The following is a 20,482-nucleotide window of genomic DNA, read 5'->3' on the forward strand; positions in this document are numbered from 1 at the left end:
TGAGACCCCCCCCCGGCAGTGACCCCCACCTTTGCTCCCTCCCCACAGCTGAGGGGGTCCTGGAAAACGCCCCAGGACCTGATGTCCCCGGTCCCTGTGGTGTCACCGGAGCATCTGAGCAGCCCCCCGGCAGTGACCCCCACCTTTGCTCCCTCCCCACAGCTGAGGGGGTCCTGGAAAACGCCCCAGGACCTGATGTCCCCGGTCCCTGTGGTGTCACCGGAGCATCTGAGCAGCTCTGGGGGTACCCACAGGGACCCCAGGATGGACTGTCCCCCGCTGTGCCACCACCGGTAAGTGCCTGTCACACTGGGGGGTCCTGGGGGGGTCCAGACCCCCCTGGCACTGCCTCGTGTCCTGCAGGTGACCCAGGGGACCGAGGGGACAGCAGAGGATGGCACTGGAGGAGCCACCACGGAGCCACCTGGGCCGGAGGGGGACCCCTGTGGCTGTGGCGGGGGGTTGGTGACAGTGGGGTCACAGCCACAGGTGGCACCCGGGGCACCGGGGCCAGGGATGGCGCCAAGAGTGACAGCGGGGGTGGCACTGCCAGCTGCAGGCGTGACAACGGCTCCTGGAGTGTCACCAGTGCAAGGGGTGCCACCTCCTACTGGAGTGCCACCAGCTTCGGCGGGGACACCAGCTCTGGGGGTGACACCAGCTCTGGGGGTGCCACCTCCAGCTGGAATGCCACCAGCTCTGGGGGTGACACCAGCCCAGGGGATGCCACCAGCTCCAGGGGTGACACCAGCCCCTGGGATGCCACCTGCTCCAGGAGTGCCACCCCCATCTGGGGTGCCACCACAGCTGGTCCCCATGGTGCAGCTGCAGCCAGGCCTTGGAATGCCACCGACAGCCCCTGGGATGCCACCAGCCCAGGGGATGCCACCAGGTCCAGGAATGCCACCACCATCTGGGATGCCACCAGCCCAGGGGATGCCACCACAGCCAGTCCCCACCATGCAGCCGCAGCTGGTGCCAGGGATGTCACCAGCTCCAGGGATGCCACCAGTGGTGGGGATGTCACCAGCTCTGGGGGTGCCACCTCTGTCCATCATGACACCAGTCATGGGGATGTCACCGGCCCCAGAGATGCCAGCTCCATCCATGATGCCACCAGCCCAAGGGATGCCACCTCCATCTGTGATGCCACCAGTCATGGGGGTGTCACCAGCCCCAGGGGTGCCACCTGCACAAGGGATGCCACCACCATCCATGATGCCACCAGCCTCAGAGATGCCACCACCATCCATGGTGCCACCAGCACAAGGAATGCCACCAGCACAAGGGATGCCAGCTCCACCCATGATGCCACCAGCCCAAGGGATGCCAACTTCATCCATGATGCCACCAACCCCAGGGGTGCCATCACCATCTGTGCTGCCACCAGCCCCGGGGATGTCACAAGCTCCAGAGATGCCACCACCATCCATGATGCCACCAGCCATGGGGATGCCACCAGCCCCAGAGATGCCACCGCCATCCATGATGCCACCAGCCATGGGGATGCCACCAGCCCCAGAGATGCCACCACCATCCCCAATGCCACAACCCCCTACGCTCCCTGGCTCCGAGGACCCCTCGGTGCCCGCCGAGGCTGCGTCCCTGCTGCGCGTCCCCGATGTCCCCGAAGTCCCCGGGCCGCGTGCCCGGCAGCGCCGTGCGTCGTGCCAGCGCCCCGCCCGCTTCCAGCTCACCGTGCTGCAGGTCAGGGCGGGGCTGGGGGCCAGGGGGCCTGCGTGAGGACATCCCAGCACGGTCACAGAGTGTCACCACCCCCCAGGTGTCCTCAGCTGGGGACAACACGGTGGAGTGCCAGCTGGAGACCCACGACAGCAAGATGGTCACCTTCAGGTTTGACGCGGACGGGGACGCGCCCGAGGACATCGCCTGCTACATGGTGACCCCCGAGCTGTCCCTGTGTCCCCAGCCTGTGTCCCCTCCCCAGTCCCTGTCCCCTTTCCCAGCCTACGTCCATCTCTGATCCAAGTCCCTTGCCTCCAGTCCATGTCCCCTTCCCAAACCCATGTCCCCCTTCCCAGTCCATGTCCCCCTCCCTCAATCTGTATCCCCCAACCCCAATTTGTGTCCCTGTGCCACCAGCCCATGTCCCTGACCCATGTCCCATCCTCAATCTGTGTCCCCCCAAACCATGTTCTCTTTCCCAATCCGTGTCCCCCTCCCCAAACCATATTCCCCCTCAATCTGTGTCCCCCTCCCCACTCTGTGTCCCCAGCCCATGTCCCCTTCCCCAATCTCTGTCCTCCTTCCCAACCCGTGTCCTCCCCGCAGGTCGAGGACAACTTTGTCCTGGAGGGGGAGCGGGACAAGTTCGTGGAGGAGCTCAAGGCTATCGTGGAGCAGGCGCGGGGGCTCCTTGGGACCCCTGCCCCAGACCCCCAGGTGCTCCCCCTGCCCCCACCCCTGCCTCACCCCTCCCACCACCCCTCCCCTCCTGCTGACCCCCCAAATGTGTCTCCCCCCAGGTGGGACCCCTGGAGCCGCCAGCGGGTGGTGAGTAGTGGGAAAGGGGAGGGGGCTGGGGTCGCCCCCCACCCGCTGACCCCTCGCCCCCCACCAGGAGAAGGTCCCCCCCAGTCGTCACCCGTGGGGCGCTGGAGGTTCTGCATCAACCAAACCATCCGGAACCGCGAGGCCACCGGTGCGTCCCCAGGGGCTGGCAGGGGACATGGACCTGCCACCACCACCCCAGGGCTTGGGGGTGTCACTCCCACCCCATTCCTGATGGGGGTGTCCCCTCCCCGCAGGCCCCGGGGGACCCCCACCTGCCCGGAGAGCCCTGGAGACATCTCAGGGGGGTCCCCAAGGACAGGGGACAAACAAGAGCGGAGCGTCGGAGCAGGATGGGCCAGGGGGGCCGGAGACAGAGGTCCCCAAAGCCCAGGAGCTGGATGTCCCCCAGGGACAGGAGTCAGCTGTCCCCAAACCAGAGGAGCTGGGTGTCCCCCAGGCTTTGGGAACAGCTGTCACCGGTCCCCAGGAGGTGGCTGAACCCATGGCACCAGAGAGGATCAACCCTGAACCACAAGATCTGGGGGCTCCCCAAGGCCCGGGGCTGAGTGTCCCCAGCCCTTGCCAGCAGGAGGGACCTGGACACCCGGACATGGCTGTCCCCAAACCTCCGGAGCTCAATGGCCACCAAGAGCCCCTCATCCCTGGGGATGCAGAGCCAGGTGTCCCCCAGGGACAGGGGACAGTCACTGCCCTGTGGGAGCAGGAGGGACCTAGGGAACCGCCTGACCCCCCAGAGCTGGATGTGTCCCAAGAGCCAGGTGACCCCCAAGGACTGGGGACATTCGTCACTGGACCCCCAGAGCCACCAGGTGACCCCCAAGGACTGGGGACATTCGTCACCGGTGCTTGGGGGCAGGAGGGACCCACAGGACCAGAGGTGAGTGTCCCCCACCCCAAGAGCTGGACACCCCTGAGCCCCAGGTGTCCTCCAGTCCCCAAGGTCTCAGTGTCCCTCAAGGACCAGAGGCTGCTGTCCCCATCCTCAGAACTTTGGTGTCCCCCAAACCCCAAGACCCCACTGTTCCCCAAAGACCAGGAATGACTGTCCCTAACCCCAAATTCCCTGTCCCGCAAACCCTGAATCCTTGGTGTCCCTGAACCCCAACCCCAATGCTCCAATGACCCCAGAACCCCATCCCCGAGGCCTTGATGACCCCCAACTCCAAGACCCCAGTGACCCTAAACCCAAACCCTCATGCTCTTGGTGTCCCTTTAACCTCAACCCCAAGACCCCGCTGACCCTGGTGTACCCCCTCCATGCTGACATCCTGTTCCCAGCCCTATCCCCAGTCCTGATCCCATTCCCATCCCAATTCCCATATTCTCTTCCTCATTTCCAATCCCAACCCCATTCCCATTCCTATATTCCCATCCTCATTCCCATTCCCATTCCCATTCCCAATCCCATTCCCATTCCTAATCCCATCCCCATTCCCATATTCCCATTCCTGTTCCCAATCTCATTCCCATATTCCCATCCCCATTCCTGATCCTGTTCCCATTCCCATATTCCCATCCCCATATTCCCATTCCTGTTCCTGTTCCCAATCTCATTCCCATATTCCCATCCCCATTCCTGATCCTGTTCCCATTCCCATATTCCCATTCTGTCCTCCTTCCCAACCCGTGTCCTCCCCGCAGGTCGAGGACAACTTTGTCCTGGAGGGGGAGCGGGACAAGTTCGTGGAGGAGCTCAAGGCTATCGTGGAGCAGGCGCGGGGGCTCCTTGGGACCCCTGCCCCAGACCCCCAGGTGCTCCCCCTGCCCCCACCCCTGCCTCACCCCTCCCACCACCCCTCCCCTCCTGCTGACCCCCCAAATGTGTCTCCCCCCAGGTGGGACCCCTGGAGCCGCCAGCGGGTGGTGAGTAGTGGGAAAGGGGAGGGGGCTGGGGTCGCCCCCCACCCGCTGACCCCTCGCCCCCCACCAGGAGAAGGCCCCCCCCAGTCGTCGCCCGTGGGGCGCTGGAGGTTCTGCATCAACCAAACCATCCGGAACCGCGAGGCCACCGGTGCGTCCCCAGGGGCTGGCAGGGGACATGGACCTGCCACCACCACCCCAGGGCTTGGGGGTGTCACTCCCACCCCATTCCTGATGGGGGTGTCCCCTCCCCGCAGGCCCCGGGGGACCCCCACCTGCCCGGAGAGCCCTGGAGACATCTCAGGGGGGTCCCCAAGGACAGGGGACAAACAAGAGCGGAGCGTCGGAGCAGGATGGGCCAGGGGGGCCGGAGACAGAGGTCCCCAAAGCCCAGGAGCTGGATGTCCCCCAGGGACAGGAGTCAGCTGTCCCCAAACCAGAGGAGCTGGGTGTCCCCCAGGCTTTGGGAACAGCTGTCACCGGTCCCCAGGAGGTGGCTGAACCCATGGCACCAGAGAGGATCAACCCTGAACCACAAGATCTGGGGGCTCCCCAAGGCCCGGGGCTGAGTGTCCCCAGCCCTTGCCAGCAGGAGGGACCTGGACACCCGGACATGGCTGTCCCCAAACCTCCGGAGCTCAATGGCCACCAAGAGCCCCTCATCCCTGGGGATGCAGAGCCAGGTGTCCCCCAGGGACAGGGGACAGTCACTGCCCTGTGGGAGCAGGAGGGACCTAGGGAACCGCCTGACCCCCCAGAGCTGGATGTGTCCCAAGAGCCAGGTGACCCCCAAGGACTGGGGACATTCGTCACTGGACCCCCAGAGCCACCAGGTGACCCCCAAGGACTGGGGACATTCGTCACCGGTGCTTGGGGGCAGGAGGGACCCACAGGACCAGAGGTGAGTGTCCCCCACCCCAAGAGCTGGACACCCCTGAGCCCCAGGTGTCCTCCAGTCCCCAAGGTCTCAGTGTCCCTCAAGGACCAGAGGCTGCTGTCCCCATCCTCAGAACTTTGGTGTCCCCCAAACCCCAAGACCCCACTGTTCCCCAAAGACCAGGAATGACTGTCCCTAACCCCAAATTCCCTGTCCAGCAAACCCTGAATCCTTTGTGGCCCTGACCCCCACCCCCAATGCTCCAATGACCCCAGAACCCCATCCCCGAGGCCTTGATGACCCCCAACTCCAAGACCCCAGTGACCCTAAACCCAAACCCTCATGCTCTTGGTGTCCCTTTAACCTCAACCCCAAGACCCCGCTGACCCTGGTGTACCCCCTCCATGCTGACATCCTGTTCCCAGCCCTATCCCCAGTCCTGATCCCATTCCCATCCCAATTCCCATATTCTCTTCCTCATTTCCAATCCCAACCCCATTCCCATTCCTATATTCCCATCCTCATTCCCATTCCCATTCCCATTCCCAATCCCATTCCCATTCCTAATCCCATCCCCATTCCCATATTCCCATTCCTGTTCCCAATCCCATTCCCATATTCCCATCCCCATATTCCCATTCCTGTTCCTGTTCCCAATCTCATTCCCATATTCCCATCCCCATTCCTGATCCTGTTCCCATTCCCATATTCCCATTCCCATATTCCTATCCCCATTCCTGTTCCCATTCCCATATTCCCATTCCCATATTCCCATTCCCAATCCTGTTCCTGTTCCCAATCCCATTCCCATATCCCCATGTTCCCATATCCCCACATTCCCGTTCCCAACCCCGTTCCCGTCCCGCAGGCCGTGCCCCCCGCCCGCCCCCCGCCCGGGGGCGCGTCGTTCCCGCTGGGGCTGTGCCCCCGCCTGCGCAGCCCCCGCAAGGGCTGGGGGCGCCGCATCAAGAGCTGGGCCCGGCGCCTGCGCCCCCCCTCCGGCGGGGGGGACCCCCACACAGGTATGGGGGGGGACCCCAAAACCCCTGGGGAGCCCATCTGCACCCCGCATGTACCCCTAAACCCCGTCTGTGTCTCCCATTCATAGCCCTTCATGTATCCCCCCATGTGCCCCCCATTTACACCCCTCATGTGCTCCCCCTGTACCCCCCATTTCCACCACCTGTGTGCCCCCCCCCCCTGCTACCCCCGGGGTCCCCCGAGACCCCCCTGAGCAGCGATGGGGACTCGGAGCCTGAGGACGAGGCGCTGCGGGAGCAGCTGCGGCGGCTGCGGGAAAAGTGAGTGAGGGGCTTTTGGGGGGTGGTTTGGGGGGTCCTGGGGAGATTTTGGGGGTCCCAAGGGGGCTTGGAGGGGCTTAGGGGCATCCCCTGACCTCACCCAGGCACTTCCAGGAGATGCTTGAGCTGCCAGTGTGGCATGACTGGGACCTTGGGGAGGTTTTGGGGGTCCCAGGGAGGGTTTGGGGGTCCTAGGAGAGTTTTGGGGGTCTCAGAGAGGGTTTTGGGGGTCCGGGAGAGGTTTTGGGGGTCTCGGGAAGGTTTTTGGGGACCCCCTGTGACCCCCACTGCTCCCTCAGGCACATCCAGGAGGTTCTGGAGCTGCGGGCGCGGCAGGACCGGGAGCTGCAGGAGCTGCACCGTCGGCTCCGAGCCCTCAAAGAGGCCCGGGGGGACCCCCCGAAATGGGGAGGGGGCGGCGGGACCCCACCCCAGCGTGGCCTCGGGGGGTCCCCGCGGCGGCCTCGGGGGGCCCGGGCGCGAGGGCGGGGCCGGGGCGTGGCCCTGACAGGTTTGGGGGGCTAGGAGGGGATTTTGGGGTGCGGGGATTTTGAGGTGCAAAGGGGGGGTTTGGGGGGCTAGGAGGGGATTTTGGGGTGCGGGGATTTTGAGGTGCAAAGGGTGGGTTTGGGGGGCTAGGAGGGGATTTTGGGGTGCGGGGATTTTGAGGTGCAAAGGGTGGGTTTGGGGGGCTAGGAGGGGATTTTGAGGTACAAATGGGGGGATTTTGGGGTGGGGGAAGGGGTTGGGGTAAAAAAGAGGTTTTGGGTTGCAGGGAGGGATTTTGGGGTGCCGCAGGAAGGGGATTTTGGAGTACAAAGGGGGATTTTTGGGATGCAAAAGGGGGGGTGCGGGGATTTTGAGGTGGAAAGGGTGGGTTTGGGGGGCTAGGAGGGGATTTTGAGGTACAAATGGGGGGATTTTGGGGTGGGGGAAGGGGTTGGGGTAAAAAAGAGGTTTTGGGTTGCAGGGAGGGATTTTGGGGTGCCGCAGGAAGGGGATTTTGGAGTACAAAGGGGGATTTTTGGGATGCAAAAGGGGGTTTGGGGTGCAAAGAGAGGATTCTGGGGTGCAAAGGGGGGATTTTGGAGTGGGGGAAGGGGATTGGGGTAAAAAGGGGAAGTTTTGGGGTGCAGGGAGGGATTTTGGCGGTGCAGGCTTTGGGGTAAAAAGAGGTTTTAGGGTGCAAGGGGAGGTTTTGGGGTGCAGGTCGGTCCCCCTTTTCCAAATTCCCCTCCCCTACCTGCAGAGGCCTCAGCTCCCTCCCCGGGCCCCCCGACGCCCCCGGCCCCCCCAAAAAAGGGGCTCTTCACCGACGACCTGCACCGGCTGGTGGACGAGTGGGTCCAGGACACGGCCAGGGCCCAGGTGGGGGGGCTGGGGGGACTTTTGGGGGGCTGGAATGGCTCCCCACCCCATTTTAGGGGGGTCTGGAGGGATCATTTGGTGGGGAGGCCTGCACCCCTTTTTGGGGGGCTGGAGGGGCACTTTATCCCAGTTTTAGGGATCTGGGGGGGATTTTTTTGGGGCCTGAGATGGTTACTGGGGGGCTGGGGGGGATTGCTCCCCATTTTTGGGGGTCTGGGGGTGGGTGGGAAGCTGAGAGGGTTTTTTGGGGATCCCCAAAAGCTGAACCCCCATTTTTCCCTCCTTCCTCCCCCAGGCCACCTCCTCGTGGGTCTCCACCCTGCGCGGCACTCGTGGGACCCCCCGAAAATGGGGGGAGCTGCCCCCCCCCAAGCCTGCCCTGCGTGGGGGGGGCAGCCCCCTCCCCCCGGGGGCTGAGTAAAGGGGGGTCCCGACACCCTGCCCCCCCCAAACCCCCTGATTTTGGGTCAAAATCCCAATTTCCAGCCCCCGAATGGCTTTGTTTCACCCCAAAACCCCCTTTTATAACCCCCCCATTGGGTGACCCCAAATTTCCAGCCCAAAAATGACCTCGTTTCACTCCGAAATTCCCCTTTGTTTGGGTCCTGTGGTGTAACCCCTGTTTCTGGCCCCAAAAATGCCTTATTTTGCCCTAAAATTCCCCTTTATTTGCTGCCCGTGTGGGCTGAACCCACTTTTTGGTCTCAATTCACCCCCAAAATCCCGTTTATAGGATACTCGACCCCCCCAGTTTCTGACCCCAAAAGCTCCTCATTTTGACCCCAAATCCTCCCCCCCCCCCCCCCNCCCCCTTTTTGGCCCCAAAATCTTTCTATTTTATCCCAACCCCCACCTTTTTTGGGTTATTCCCCCTTTGCAAGATTACCCCACTTTCTGGTGCCCAAACTCCCCTCATTTCACTTCAAAACTCCCCTTTTTTGTGCCTTGCCCACCCCAATTTTCTGCCCCAAATCCCTCATTTTACCCCCAAATTCTCTTTTTGGGCCATTCCCCCTCTGCATGAGGTGACCCCGTTTTTTAGCCCCCAAATCACCTCATTTCACCCCAAGAATCTTTTTTGTGGCCTTTCCGCCCCTCTTTTTCACACGCCCTGAATGTGATGCCACTTGTTTGCCCCAAAATTGCCTTGTTTTAACCCAAACCCCCTTTTTCAGCCTATCTCCCCTTTTTTAACCCTCCCACAACATTACCCCACTTTTTGCTCCCCAAATTGCATCATTTCACCCCAAAAAAATCTCTTTCAGGACCTTCCCTTCTCCCTCAGGAGACCCGATTTTCAGCCCCAAAATCTCCTAATTTCACACAAAAATCCCTTTTTTGGCCCTTGCCGATCTTTTTGTCCCCTACACGAAGTGACCCAAATTTTTAGCCCCCAGACAGCCTCATTTTGCCCCAAAACACAAACGGTTGAACCCAAACCTCTCATTTATCCCAAAATTCCTTTTTTCCCCACCTCAATACACTCCAGAGCCCCCAAAATTCCCATTTTTCACCAAAAGCCCCTCACAGGCCTGGAATTCCCTGTCATGTGACCACAGTGGAGGAGAGCGGGCTGTACTGGTTTTACTGGTGACCCACCCCCCCCATACTGGTCATACTGGTGCAACAACCCCCCCTTATTCCTGTACCCCTCCCTCACCCCAATTTTTGGGTCATTTTGTCATGTTTTCCTCTCATCTACCTCACCCCTTCACCAAGCGAGCGAGGTTTCGGGGTGAATTCTCGGGTGTTCTGGTTCGAGAGGGTGGGAAGGCGTTTGTTTTGCGGGGAAATTGTTAAAAAGCGCGAGAAAAAAAAAAATTCCTAAAATTTAAGAAATAAAAGCGTGGCTGGTGCGCGCCACTCCCAAAATGGCGGCCGGGTCGCCACACTCAAGCTGGCGACGGCGGCGCCACGCCCAAGATGGCGGCCCCGCCCCCGCACACCCAATGGGGGCGTTTCGTCCTTCCCAAAATGGCGTCCTCGCCCTTCCCAAGATGGCGGCGCGACGCGGCCAAAATGGCGCCGGGGCCCCGCCCTCTCCCTCCCCGTTTCCGCGTTTGAATAAAACTTTCCCGGGCGGCCCGGAGCGCGCAGAGGCCGCGGCGGCGGCGGCAGCACCGGGCCCGGGGCCGGCAGCGGCGGCGGCGACCGGGCGGCGGCGGAGGAGCGGCCGCGAGAAGCGCTGGGCCTTGCCGGGGCGGGCTGCGGCCTAGTCGGGAGGTGGCGGTGGGGGGGGCGCAGGCCTCGCGGTATCCCGCAGGCCTCGGGGGGATCCCGCCGGCCTTGAAGAGGTGTCGGCGGCTTTTTGGGGATCCCCAAAGCTTTCAAGGGGTCCCGGGGGTCTTTGGGGGGGTCCCGGGGACCCCACAGCGCGGGGGGAGGGGGCGGCCGAGACCCCACGGACGCTGTGAGGGGACCCCGGGCCCTGCGGCGCTTTTGGGGGTTCCCACACGCTATAGGGGCGGGGGGGACCCTGTGGGCGCATTTTTTTGGGGGCTCTGGACCGTATAAAGCCTCGGGGAGGGGGTCCCAGAGCCCTGGTGACCCTTGGAGGGGTTTCCCTACACCTCTAGACCCTTTTGGGGGAGGTCTTAGGCCCTCATCAATACCTGAGGGGGGATCCCAAGTCTCTGCAGGCCCTTTTGGGGAGCCCCCGGCCCGTATAGGGTTTTTTGGGGGGTCGTGCCCCTCAATTCCCCTCAGGGTCCTCCACAGGCCGCGTTTTGGGGGGGCTTTGGGGGTGTTTGTAGGGGAGCAGCCGAGGGGTTGGTTTTTGGGTTTTTTTTTTTGAGTGTTTTTTTTTTGAGGGAGTTGTTTGGGGGGCATTTTTGGGGTGTTTTTTGAGCCTGTTTTTGGGGTTTTGCTGAGGCTGTTTCTGGGTGTTTTTGAGGCTGTTTTGGTGTTTTTTTTTTTTTTGAGGCTGCTTTTTAGAGTGTTTTTCTGGGTTGGTTTTTTCTTTGGAGGGGATTTTCGGGGGTCTGGCGGGCAGCACGCGGATGTCCCGGGCCGGGGGGGGTCGCGGGGGGCCGTAGGGTCGGGGGGCGCCCCGGGGGCCCGGTATGCGGGTTTTTTTTGTGTTTTTTTTGTTGTTGTTTTTTGGGATTTTTTGTTTGTTTGTTTTGTTGTTGCTGATTTTGGTCGGTTGCTTTTTGGGGGAGATTGGTTTGTGAATTTTTGGGGGGTTTTTTGTGTTTTTTTGTGGGTGTTTTTTGTTGTTTTTTTGGGGGTGTTTTGGTGTTTTTTTTTTTTTTTTGAGGCCGCTTTTGAGAGTGTTTTTCTGGGTTGGTTTTTTCTTTGGAGGGGATTTTCGGGGGTCTGGCGGGCAGCACGCGGATGTCCCGGGCCGGGGGGGGTCGCGGGGGTCCGTAGGGTCGGGGGTCGCCCCGGGGGCCCGGCCATGGCCTCGGTGCCCGTGTACTGCCTGTGCCGCCTGCCCTACGACGTGACCCGCTTCATGATCGAGTGCGATGGCTGCCAGGACTGGTTCCATGGCAGGTGCGACTGGGGGCACCGGGATGGGGCTGAGGGGGGACTGGGAGTAGTGGGAGGCATCTGGGAAGCACTGGGGGAGGACTGGGAAAAGTCTGGGAAGTACTGGGAGGCATCTGGAGGGGACTGGGAGAAGTCCAGGGGTACTGAAAGGGACTTAAGGGGGGTACTGGGAAGGACTGGGAGAAGCCTGGGTGGTACTGGAGAGCACTGGAAGAATTCTGGGGCGGGGGGGGGGGCTACGGGGGACTGGGGCTACGGGGTACTGGGAAGGTCTGGGAGGGATTGGGAAGTACAAAGATAATTCTGGGATGTGATGGGGGTTAGTGGGGAGGTGGCTGGTGGTTACTGGAAGGCACTGGGAGTTACTGGGGAGGTGCTTGGTGGTTACTGGGGAGGTGCTTGGTGGTTACTGGGAAGCACTGGGAGTTACTGGGGAGGTGCTTGGTGGTTACTGGGAAGCACTGGGAGTTACTGGGGTGTCCCCACAGCTGCGTGGGGGTGGAGGAGGAGGCGGCGGCGGAGATCGACCTGTACCACTGCCCCCAGTGCGCCGTGCTCAGGGGGCCTTCCGTCAGTGAGTGGGACTGGGGGGACTGGGAGGGACTGGGATGGGGGGCACTGAGAGTGCCAGTGAGTGGGACTGGGGAGGACTGGGATGCACTGGGATGGGGGCGGGGGAGATGCTCTGGGCTCCCTGTGGATCCCCGCTGTGTCCCTCTGTCCCCGATTCCCTGTGTGTCCCCATGTGTCCGTGTCCTTGTGTGTCCATGTCCCCACTGTGTCTCTGTGTGTACCTCTGTCCCCACATGTCCCTCTGTCCCTGTGTGTCCCCACGTGTCCCTGTGTGTCCCCACGTGTTCCTGTGTCCCCACCGTGTCCCCCTGTCCCGCAGTGAAGCGGCGCCGTGGCCCGGCCAAGGCCCCGGAGCAGGACCCCGGCCGTCCGGCCCGGACCGGCAGTGCCCAGTTCATCCGGGAGCTGCGGGGCCGCACCTTCCCCAGGTGAGGGCAGGGCCGGGTGTAGGTCAGTGCCAGGTGAGGGTCAGTGCCAGGTGAAGGTTGGTGCCAGGTGTTGGTCACTCTCAGTGAGGGTCAGTCCAGCTGTACCCCTTGCACAGGTGAAGGTCAGTTCTGGAGGGTGTTGGTCAGTCCTGAGTGATGTTGGTCACTCCTGGGGACTGTCGGTCACTCTCGGGGGTCTCACTGCTCTGCTCTGCTCCCCCAGCATGGATCAGGTGCTGCTGTGGCTCAGCAAATGCTCAGGGGTTGGGTGATCCCTGTGGGAGTTAGGTGATCCCTGTGGTGGTTGGGGGGGTCCCTGTGGGGTTCAGGGGGTCTGGGGTCACTCCTGAGGGTCTCACCCCCCTGCTTTGCCCCCCAAGTGCGGACGAGGTGCTGCTGCGGCCCAGCGGGGCCCAGCTGACCGTGGAGTACCTGGAGGAGAACAGCTTCAGTGTGCCCATCCTGGTGGCACGGCACGAGGGGCTGGGCATGACCCTGCCCCCCCCGTCCTTCACCCCCCGCGACGTCCTGCACCACGTTGGTCAGTCTGGGGGNGGGCTTTGGGGGGGCTGAGGGGCTTTTGGAGGGGCTGGGAGTATCGGGGGGGTCCCCAAGACCCCATAATAGGAGCAGGCTCCTCCTTACAAGTTCACTCTTTGCACTCTGCTGGGGAGTCCTGGGCGTACAGGTGAGGGTCTAGAGGGCCCCCATTCATGGTATGGGGTGCATGGGGGTGTTTGGGGGGTCTGGGGATGTCAGGGGATACCCAGGACCCCACAGTAGGGTCAGGGTCCCCCCTATAACTACACCCCCTTGTTGGATTCTTACACTGTATTGGGGGGTCCTGGGGGGATGGGTGAGGGCCCAGAGGGTCCCTGTTCAGGTTTGGGGGCTCTCAGGAAGGTTTGGGGGGATTTTTGGGGGCCCCCAGCTGGTTTTGGGGTGCTTAGGGAGGTCTGGGGATGCACAGGGAGGTTGGTGGGGGGGGAGTTTAGTGTCTCTCAGCCGTTTTTGTAGTGCTCAGGCAGTTTTGGGGTGCACTGGGAGGTTTGGGGGGTTTTGTGATGCTCAGGCAGTTTTGGGGCACACAGAGAGATTTTTGGGGTTTCCCTGGCCGTTTTTGGGGTGCTCAGGCAGTTTTGGGGCCCTCAGGAGCTGACAAGGTGGTGGCTGTGCTGGACGTGGGCCGCCAGGCCGAGCTGCGCATGCGCCTCGGGGACTTCGTGGCCTACCTGGGGGGACCCCGGCGCGAGCGCGTCCTCAGCGTCACCGGCCTGGAGTTCTCAGACACACGGTGGGTCCCAGTGGCTCCCAGTCCTGCCTAGTCCTTTCCCAGTGCTCCCAGTAATTCCCAGTTCTTTCCAGTGCTGCCTGGTCCTTTCCCAGTGCTCCCAGTAATTCCCAGTTCTTTCTAGTGCTGCCTGGTCCTTTCCAGCGCTCCCAGAAACTCCCAGTTCTTTCCAGTTCTCCCAGTGCCTCCCTCTTCTCCAACACCAGGGACCCTCAAAAGCCTGGATCCTTCTCCTTCCCTAACCCCAGGGACCCCCAAAATCCCAGATCCTCCCCCTTCCCTCCTCCTCCAACACCAGGGACCCTGAAAACCCAGATCCTCCCCCTTCCCTCCTCCAACCACAGGAACACCCAAAATCCCAGATCCTGCCCGCCAAGGACCCCCAAAATCCCCGATCCTGCCCCTCCCTGGCATCCACCACTACATCCTTTCCTGCCTGGGGTACCCCGTGCCCCATGGGGGGTTCCCCAGCCCCTGACCCCTGTTTTTTGGGGTGCCCAGGCTGTCGAACCTGGTGCAGACCCCGCGGATTGTGCGGAAGCTCTCGTGGGTGGAGAACCTGTGGCCGGGGGAGTCGGCGCGGGAGCGGCCGAGCGTGCAGAAATTCTGCCTGATGGGGGCCAAGGACAGCTACAGCGACTTCCACATCGACTGCGGGGGCACCTCGGCCTGGTACCACGTGCTCAGGGTATGAGGGGGGTTTGTAGGGGATTTAGGGGGGGTTTATAGGGGACTTGTGGGGAGTTACAGGGAAATTAGGGCTGGGGTGTGTGGTTACAGTGACTTTCACATCGACTGCCAGGGACCTCGGCTTGGTACCACATGCTCAGGGTACAAGGTGGGGTTCTCCAGGAGTCTGGGGGGTGGTTTTAGAGGGTTTGTAGAGGGGATTTGGGAGCTTTTTGGGGTAATTGAGGTTGGGGGTGTGTGGTTACAGGGACTTTAATGGTGACTGACGGGGCACCTCGGCCTGGTACCTCGTGCTCAGGGTACGAGGCGGAGGTTCTCCAGAGGTCTGGGAAGGGGTTTTAGGGGATTGTAGAGGGGATTTGGGGGATTTCAGATGGCATTTGGGGGAATGAAACCTGGTGCTCTTACCTGTCCCACGTGTCTCCCTCACCTGTGCCCCAGGGCGAGCAAATCTTTTACCTGGCGCGTCCCTCGGCCGCCAACCTGGCGCTGTTCGAGGCCTGGAGCAGCTCCCGGAACCAGCCCGAGCTCTTCTTCGGGGACCAGGTGGATCGGTGCTTCCGGTGCCACCTGCGCCAGGGACAGACCCTCTTCATCCCCACAGGTGAGGGGGTGGCTCGGGGACAGCTGGGCACAACCTTGGTGCCACCTGTGCCAGACCCCAAGTGCACCTGCAGTGTCACCTGTGTAAGGCACAGACGCTTTCAGTGCCATCTGTGCCACCTGTGCCAGACTTCCAACGTTCCTGCAGTGTCACCTGTGTAAGGCACAGACACTTTCAGTGCCATCTGTGCTACCTGTGCCAGACTCCAAATGTTCCTGCAGTGTCACCTGTGTAAGGCATAGACAACTTCAGTGTCACTTGTGTCACGTGTGCCACCTGTGCCAGACCCCAAACACACCCCCAGTGTCTCCTGTGCAAGAGACAGACACCTCTAGTGTCACTTGCGTCACCTGTGCCACCTGTGCCAGGCTCCAAACGTTCCTGCAGTGTCACTTGTGTAAGGCACAGACATTCCCAGTGTCACCTGTGCCACCTGTGCCAGACCCCGAGTGCACCTGCAGTGTCACCTGTGTAAGGCACAGACACTCCCAGTGTCACCTGTGCAAGGGACAGAGACCCCCAGTGTCACCTGTGCCACCTGTGCCAGACCCCAAACGCAGCCCCGTTGTCACGTGTGCTAGGTGGTTAGGTGACCTGTGTCACCTGGCTAGGGCCAGACCACCCCCAAACATACCCCAGTGTCACTTGTGTCACCAGGGGAGGGTTTGGTGACCTTGGGGACCTCCCTAGTGTCTCCTGGTGGGGGTCAGACGAGGGCTCCCAGTAACCCCAGCCAACAAGCCTCTCCTTTTCCAATGGATCCCAGTGCTCTCCTGCATCTCCCAGTGCTCCCAGTGCCTTTCCCATTTCCCCCAGTGGCCCCTCCCAGTTCTCCAGTTGCCCCAGCTGCTCGTGCCTGCCCCAGTTCCCTGTGCCTGTCCCAGTGCTCCCAGTTACCCCAGTTCCCCGTGTCTGTCCCCAGGCTGGATCCACGCCGTGCTGACCCCCGTGGACTCTCTGGCCTTCGGGGGGCATTTCCTGCACAGCCTCAACATCGGCATGCAGCTCCGGTGGGTTGGGGAGGGGGCTTTTGGGGGGTTTTGATCAGGTTTTGAGGGTGTTTGGGGATGTTTTTGGGGAGAGTTTGGGGGGGGCTGGTTGAGGGTTTGGGGGTTTTGGAAGGGTTTTAGGGGTGTTTTTGGGGTTTTGAGGGTGGTTTTGGGTTTTGAGGGGCTTTGGGGGGGTTGGGGAAGGGCTTCGGGGGAAATTGAGAAGGATGAGGGAGGGTTTGAGGGAGCTGGGTGGGAGTTTTGGGATGCAGGGAGAATTTCAGGGTGCCCTCAGCCCAGCAGGTGTTGTGGGGTGCCTGTGGATCCCCCAAACACCCCTCCCCAAAGCCCCCCCTGACCCCCCAAAAATTCCCCAGGGCGTATGAGCTGCAGCGTCGCCTCAACACCCCCGACCTGGCCAAGTTCCCCAATTTTGAGACCGTCTGCTGGTACGTGGGGAGGCACCTGCTGGACACCTTCCGAGGTGGGTGCCCCTCCTGGGGGGCTGGGAACCCACCCTGGGGGGGTTTAAACCCACCTGGGGGGGGGTTAAAACCTGTCGGGGGGGCTGGGAACCCACCTGGAGAGGTTTGAACCCATCTGTGGGGGTCTAGACACATCTAGGGGGCTTTAAACCCAACTGGGAGAGGTTTGAACTCATCTGTGGGGGCTCTAAACCCAACTGGGGGGGCTGGGAAGCCACGGGGAGGGGTTTAAACCTGTGTAAAGTCATCTCGGGGGGGCTCTAAACCCGTCCTGGGACCTTTAAACTGAACTTAGGAGGCTTTGAACCCATCTGGGGAGGATTTAAACCCAACTGGAGGGGTTTAAACCCAACTGAGAGAGCTTGGGGGGCTGCAAACCCACCTGGGGGCTGGGGGGGACTGGGATGGAATGGGGGGGGCACTGGGAGGGGTTCTGAGGAGGTTTTGGGGTTACTGGGAGGAACTGGATCATACTGGGACATACTGGGAGCTCTGTATCCCCTCCCCACAGGAACTGTTCCAGCAGAGCACGGGAATGTCGGGGACCCCCTTTGGGCCCCCCTGGGGCGTTCCAGCCCCCAAAAAGGGGGGGCTCCGCAAGCCCCCCCCCAACTCCCGCCCCCCTGACGATGGGGGGACCCCGAACCCCCCTGCAGTCCCCCAAACCCCAATCCCGTTTTTGGGGTGTCCCCAGGGCTCCCCCGGAAGCTGCCCCGGGCCAAGCCCTGCTCTGACCCCAACCGGGTGCGGGAGCCGGGGGAGGTCGACTTCGACATCGAGGTGGGTCTGGGGGGGTTTTGGGGGGCTCTTGGGTGGTTTGGGGGGGGTTAAGGGAATTGGGGGGGTCTTGGGGGGGTTTTGGGAGGGAGCCATGGGGGTATTTGGGGGGTTCTGAGGGTTTTTGGGGGGTATAGGGGAACTGGGAGTGCCCTGGGGGGGTTCTTAGGGGGGTTTTTGTGGTGACAACCTAAAAGTGGGGATTGGGACGCCCCCCCAAAAATGGGGTTTGGGGAGCGTTTCTGACCACCTGCTCCCCAGGAGGGTTGCACCCCAGATTGGGGTGGTTTTTTGGGGTATTTTTGGGTGTTTTTGGGGTACTTTTGAGTTGTTTTGGGGTATTATAGGATATTTTTGGGGTGTTTTTAGGTATTTTTGGGTATTTCTGATTCCCTGCCCCCCAGGAGGGTTGCACGACAGACTGGGGTGGGTTTTTGGGGTGTTTTGGGTGTTTTTTTGGGGTGTTTCTGACCCCCTCCCCCCAGGAGGATTACACCACTGACGAGGAGGACGAGGGGGGCGCGGGGGGCAGCGCTGGGATCCTGGACCTGCTCAAGGCCAGCCGGCAAGTGGGGGGCTCCGAGTACCCCCAGCTCAGGTTTGGGGGGGTCTGAGGGGGGGCTGGGCTGGGTTTGAGGGGTCTGGGAGGGATCCCTGCAGGATTTTGGGGGGCAGTTGAGGGGCTGGATTTTAGGGGTTCCTGGGGAGCTGGGGTGGGCTTTGAGTAGGAGCTGAGCTGGATTTGGGGGTCCCCAGGGCTGGGGGAGGGATTTGAGGGGGATTTTGGGGGGATCCCCCAAGTGTTTTGGGAATGCAGGGGTTGGGTTTTGGGGTCCTGGGGGACTTGAGGGAGGACTGGGCTAATTTTGGGGTTCCCCAGATATCTGGGGGGGCTTGGGGGGAGTCACTAGCTGCTTTTGAGGGTACTGGGGTTTGATTTGGGGGAGTCCCTGGGGGTTATTTGGGATCCCGGGTTGGGTTTTGGGGTTACCTGGGGTCCCTAGTTGGGTTTTAGGGATTATTTGGGGTCCCTGGTTGGGTTTTGGGAGTAACTTCTGTGGTTGGGCTCACTTTACCCCCGTCCATCTCCTTTTGGGGCTGTTTCTCCTCAATGTGATGATCCCAAACATGCCGTGACCCCCCCCAAACCCAATTTTTTCCCCTTTTTTTCCCCTTTTTGTCCCCACAGCGAGGCCCCCGCCTCCCCCAGCACACGCGAGGCCATCCAGGGCATGCTCTGCATGGCCAACCTCCCTGCAGGGACCCCTCTGGGACCCCCAAACTGGTGGGGAGGGGGTGGGGGCACTGAAAGGGGAGGTCCTGGGGGGTCTGGGGGGCCCCGCAGAGCCCCCCCTGCCCCCCGGAGCACCGACAGCGAGGCTGAGGGGAGCCTGGATGAGCAGGACAGCCTGGGGGCCTGCTTCAAGGATGCTGAGTACAGTGAGTGTGACCCCAAAACCACCCCAAAAACAGCCCCAAAATCCCCCCCAAAGCACCCTGCTTCAAGGATGCTGAGTACAGTGAGTGTGACCCCAAAACCACCCCAAAATACCCCAAAAACAGCCCCAAAATCCCCCCCAAAGCACCCTGCTTCAAGGATGCTGCGTACAGTGAGTGTGACCCCAAAACCACCCCAAAATACCCTGAAACCATTCTAAAAATACCCCAAAAAATACCCCAAAATCCCCCCAAAGCACCCTGCTTCAAGAATGCTGAGTACAGTGAGTGTGACCCCAAAACCACCCCAAAATACCCCAAAAACACCCCAAAACACACAAAGTGCCCCAGAAGTATCCCAAAATACCCCAAAACACCTCAAATATCCCCAAAACACCCTAAATGTATCCAAAAACCACACCAAAATATCTGAAAATACTCCAAAAATACCCCCCAAAACACTCGAAATATCTCAGCAATACCCCAGAAACCCCAAAAATTACCCCCAGAACACCCCAAAACCACTCCTAGGCCGTTGTGGAATCCTCCTGAACTCCCCTTTTCCTGCCCCCAGGACCCCCCTGAACCCCAATTTTTCTTCCCCCCCCATCAGTTTATCCCTCACTGGAGTCGGATGAGGACGACCCCGCCCTGAAATCGCTCCCCAAAAAGAAGAAGGTGACGGACGACGCCCCCTGGAGCCCCAAAGGTTTGGGGGGGTCCTTGGAGGGGTTTTGGGGGGGTCCCTGGGGCAGGGCCTGGGTGGTTTGGGGAGGTTTGGGGGATTTGAGGAGCCTGGGGTTGGATTTGGGGTTCCTGGGGATCCTGGTCCCGCCTTCTTCGGGGCAGGGGCTGATTTGGGGTCCCCCTTGCCTTGTTTGGGGTCTGATTTTGGGGTGTCCCCCCTGTTCCCTGTCTGATTTTGGGGTGTCCCTCTATTCCCTGTCTGATTTTGGAGTGTCCCCCCATTCCCTGTCTGATTTTGGGGTGTCCCTCTATTCCCTGTCTGATTTTGGGGTGTCCCCTATTCCCTGTCTGATTTTGGGGTGTCCCCCCGTCCAAAACCACCCCAAAAACAGCCCCAAAATCCCCCCAAAACACCCTGCTTCAAGGATGCTGAGTACAGTGAGTGTGACCCCAAAACCACCCCAAAATACCCCAAAAACACCCCAAAACACACAAAGTGCCCCAGAAGTATCCCAAAATACCCCAAAACACCTCAAATATCCCCAAAACACCCTAAATGTATCCAAAAACCACACCAAAATATCTGAAAATACTCCAAAAATACCCCCCAAAACACTCGAAATATCTCAGCAATACCCCAGAAACCCCAAAAATTACCCCCAGAACACCCCAAAACCACTCCCAGGCCGTTGTGGAATCCTCTGGAACTCCCCTTTTCCTGCCCCCAGGACCCCCCTGAACCCCAATTTTTCTTTCCCCCCCATCAGTTTATCCCTCACTGGAGTCAGACGAGGACGACCCCGCCCTGAAATCGCTCCCCAAAAAGAAGAAGGTGACGGACGACGCCCCCTGGAGCCCCAAAGGTTTGGGGGGGTCCTTGGAGGGGTTTTGGGGGGGTCCCTGGGGCAGGGCCTGGGTGGTTTGGGGAGGTTTGGGGGATTTGAGGAGCCTGGGGTTGGATTTGGGGTTCCTGGGGATCCTGGTCCCGCCTTCTTCGGGGTAGGGGCTGATTTGGGGTCCCCCTTGCCTTGTTTGGGGTCTGATTTTGGGGTGTCCCCCCTGTTCCCTGTCTGATTTTGGGGTGT

The 20,482-nt window shown here is 61.1% G+C and overlaps 2 protein-coding genes across 2 annotated transcripts in view; both read left to right on the plus strand.

The window, feature by feature from the left end:
* Positions 1-8,722, plus strand: part of WNK3 (WNK lysine deficient protein kinase 3) — a 13,728-nt gene extending 5,006 nt beyond the window's left edge. Inside the window, exons 8-19 of the mRNA XM_041474515.1 lie at positions 163-293; positions 364-1,707; positions 1,784-1,900; positions 2,293-2,403; positions 2,487-2,514; positions 2,582-2,662; positions 2,769-3,412; positions 6,141-6,294; positions 6,381-6,573; positions 6,873-7,084; positions 7,823-7,941; positions 8,237-8,722. Coding sequence (XP_041330449.1) covers positions 163-293; positions 364-1,707; positions 1,784-1,900; positions 2,293-2,403; positions 2,487-2,514; positions 2,582-2,662; positions 2,769-3,412; positions 6,141-6,294; positions 6,381-6,573; positions 6,873-7,084; positions 7,823-7,941; positions 8,237-8,362 — 3,260 coding nt within the window. The 3' untranslated portion in view covers positions 8,363-8,722. The remainder of the gene's footprint in view (positions 1-162; positions 294-363; positions 1,708-1,783; positions 1,901-2,292; positions 2,404-2,486; positions 2,515-2,581; positions 2,663-2,768; positions 3,413-6,140; positions 6,295-6,380; positions 6,574-6,872; positions 7,085-7,822; positions 7,942-8,236) is intronic.
* A 2,460-nt stretch (positions 8,723-11,182) lies between these two features.
* PHF8 (PHD finger protein 8) lies at positions 11,183-19,730 on the plus strand (the record flags this gene model as incomplete). The annotated part of the gene is made up of 13 exons (XM_041474517.1): positions 11,183-11,439; positions 11,925-12,010; positions 12,329-12,437; positions 12,818-12,978; positions 13,590-13,731; positions 14,230-14,416; positions 14,860-15,022; positions 15,945-16,032; positions 16,389-16,499; positions 17,153-17,276; positions 17,759-17,871; positions 18,463-18,713; positions 19,324-19,730. Coding segments are annotated over exons 1-13 (2,040 nt in total), but the record flags the coding sequence as incomplete, so codon positions are not given.
* Positions 19,731-20,482: the final 752 nt, after the last annotated feature.

Source organism: Pyrgilauda ruficollis, unplaced genomic scaffold (assembly GCF_017590135.1).
Source record: "Pyrgilauda ruficollis isolate IOZ18807 unplaced genomic scaffold, ASM1759013v1 scaffold325, whole genome shotgun sequence".
Lineage (NCBI taxonomy): Eukaryota > Metazoa > Chordata > Aves > Passeriformes > Passeridae > Pyrgilauda > Pyrgilauda ruficollis.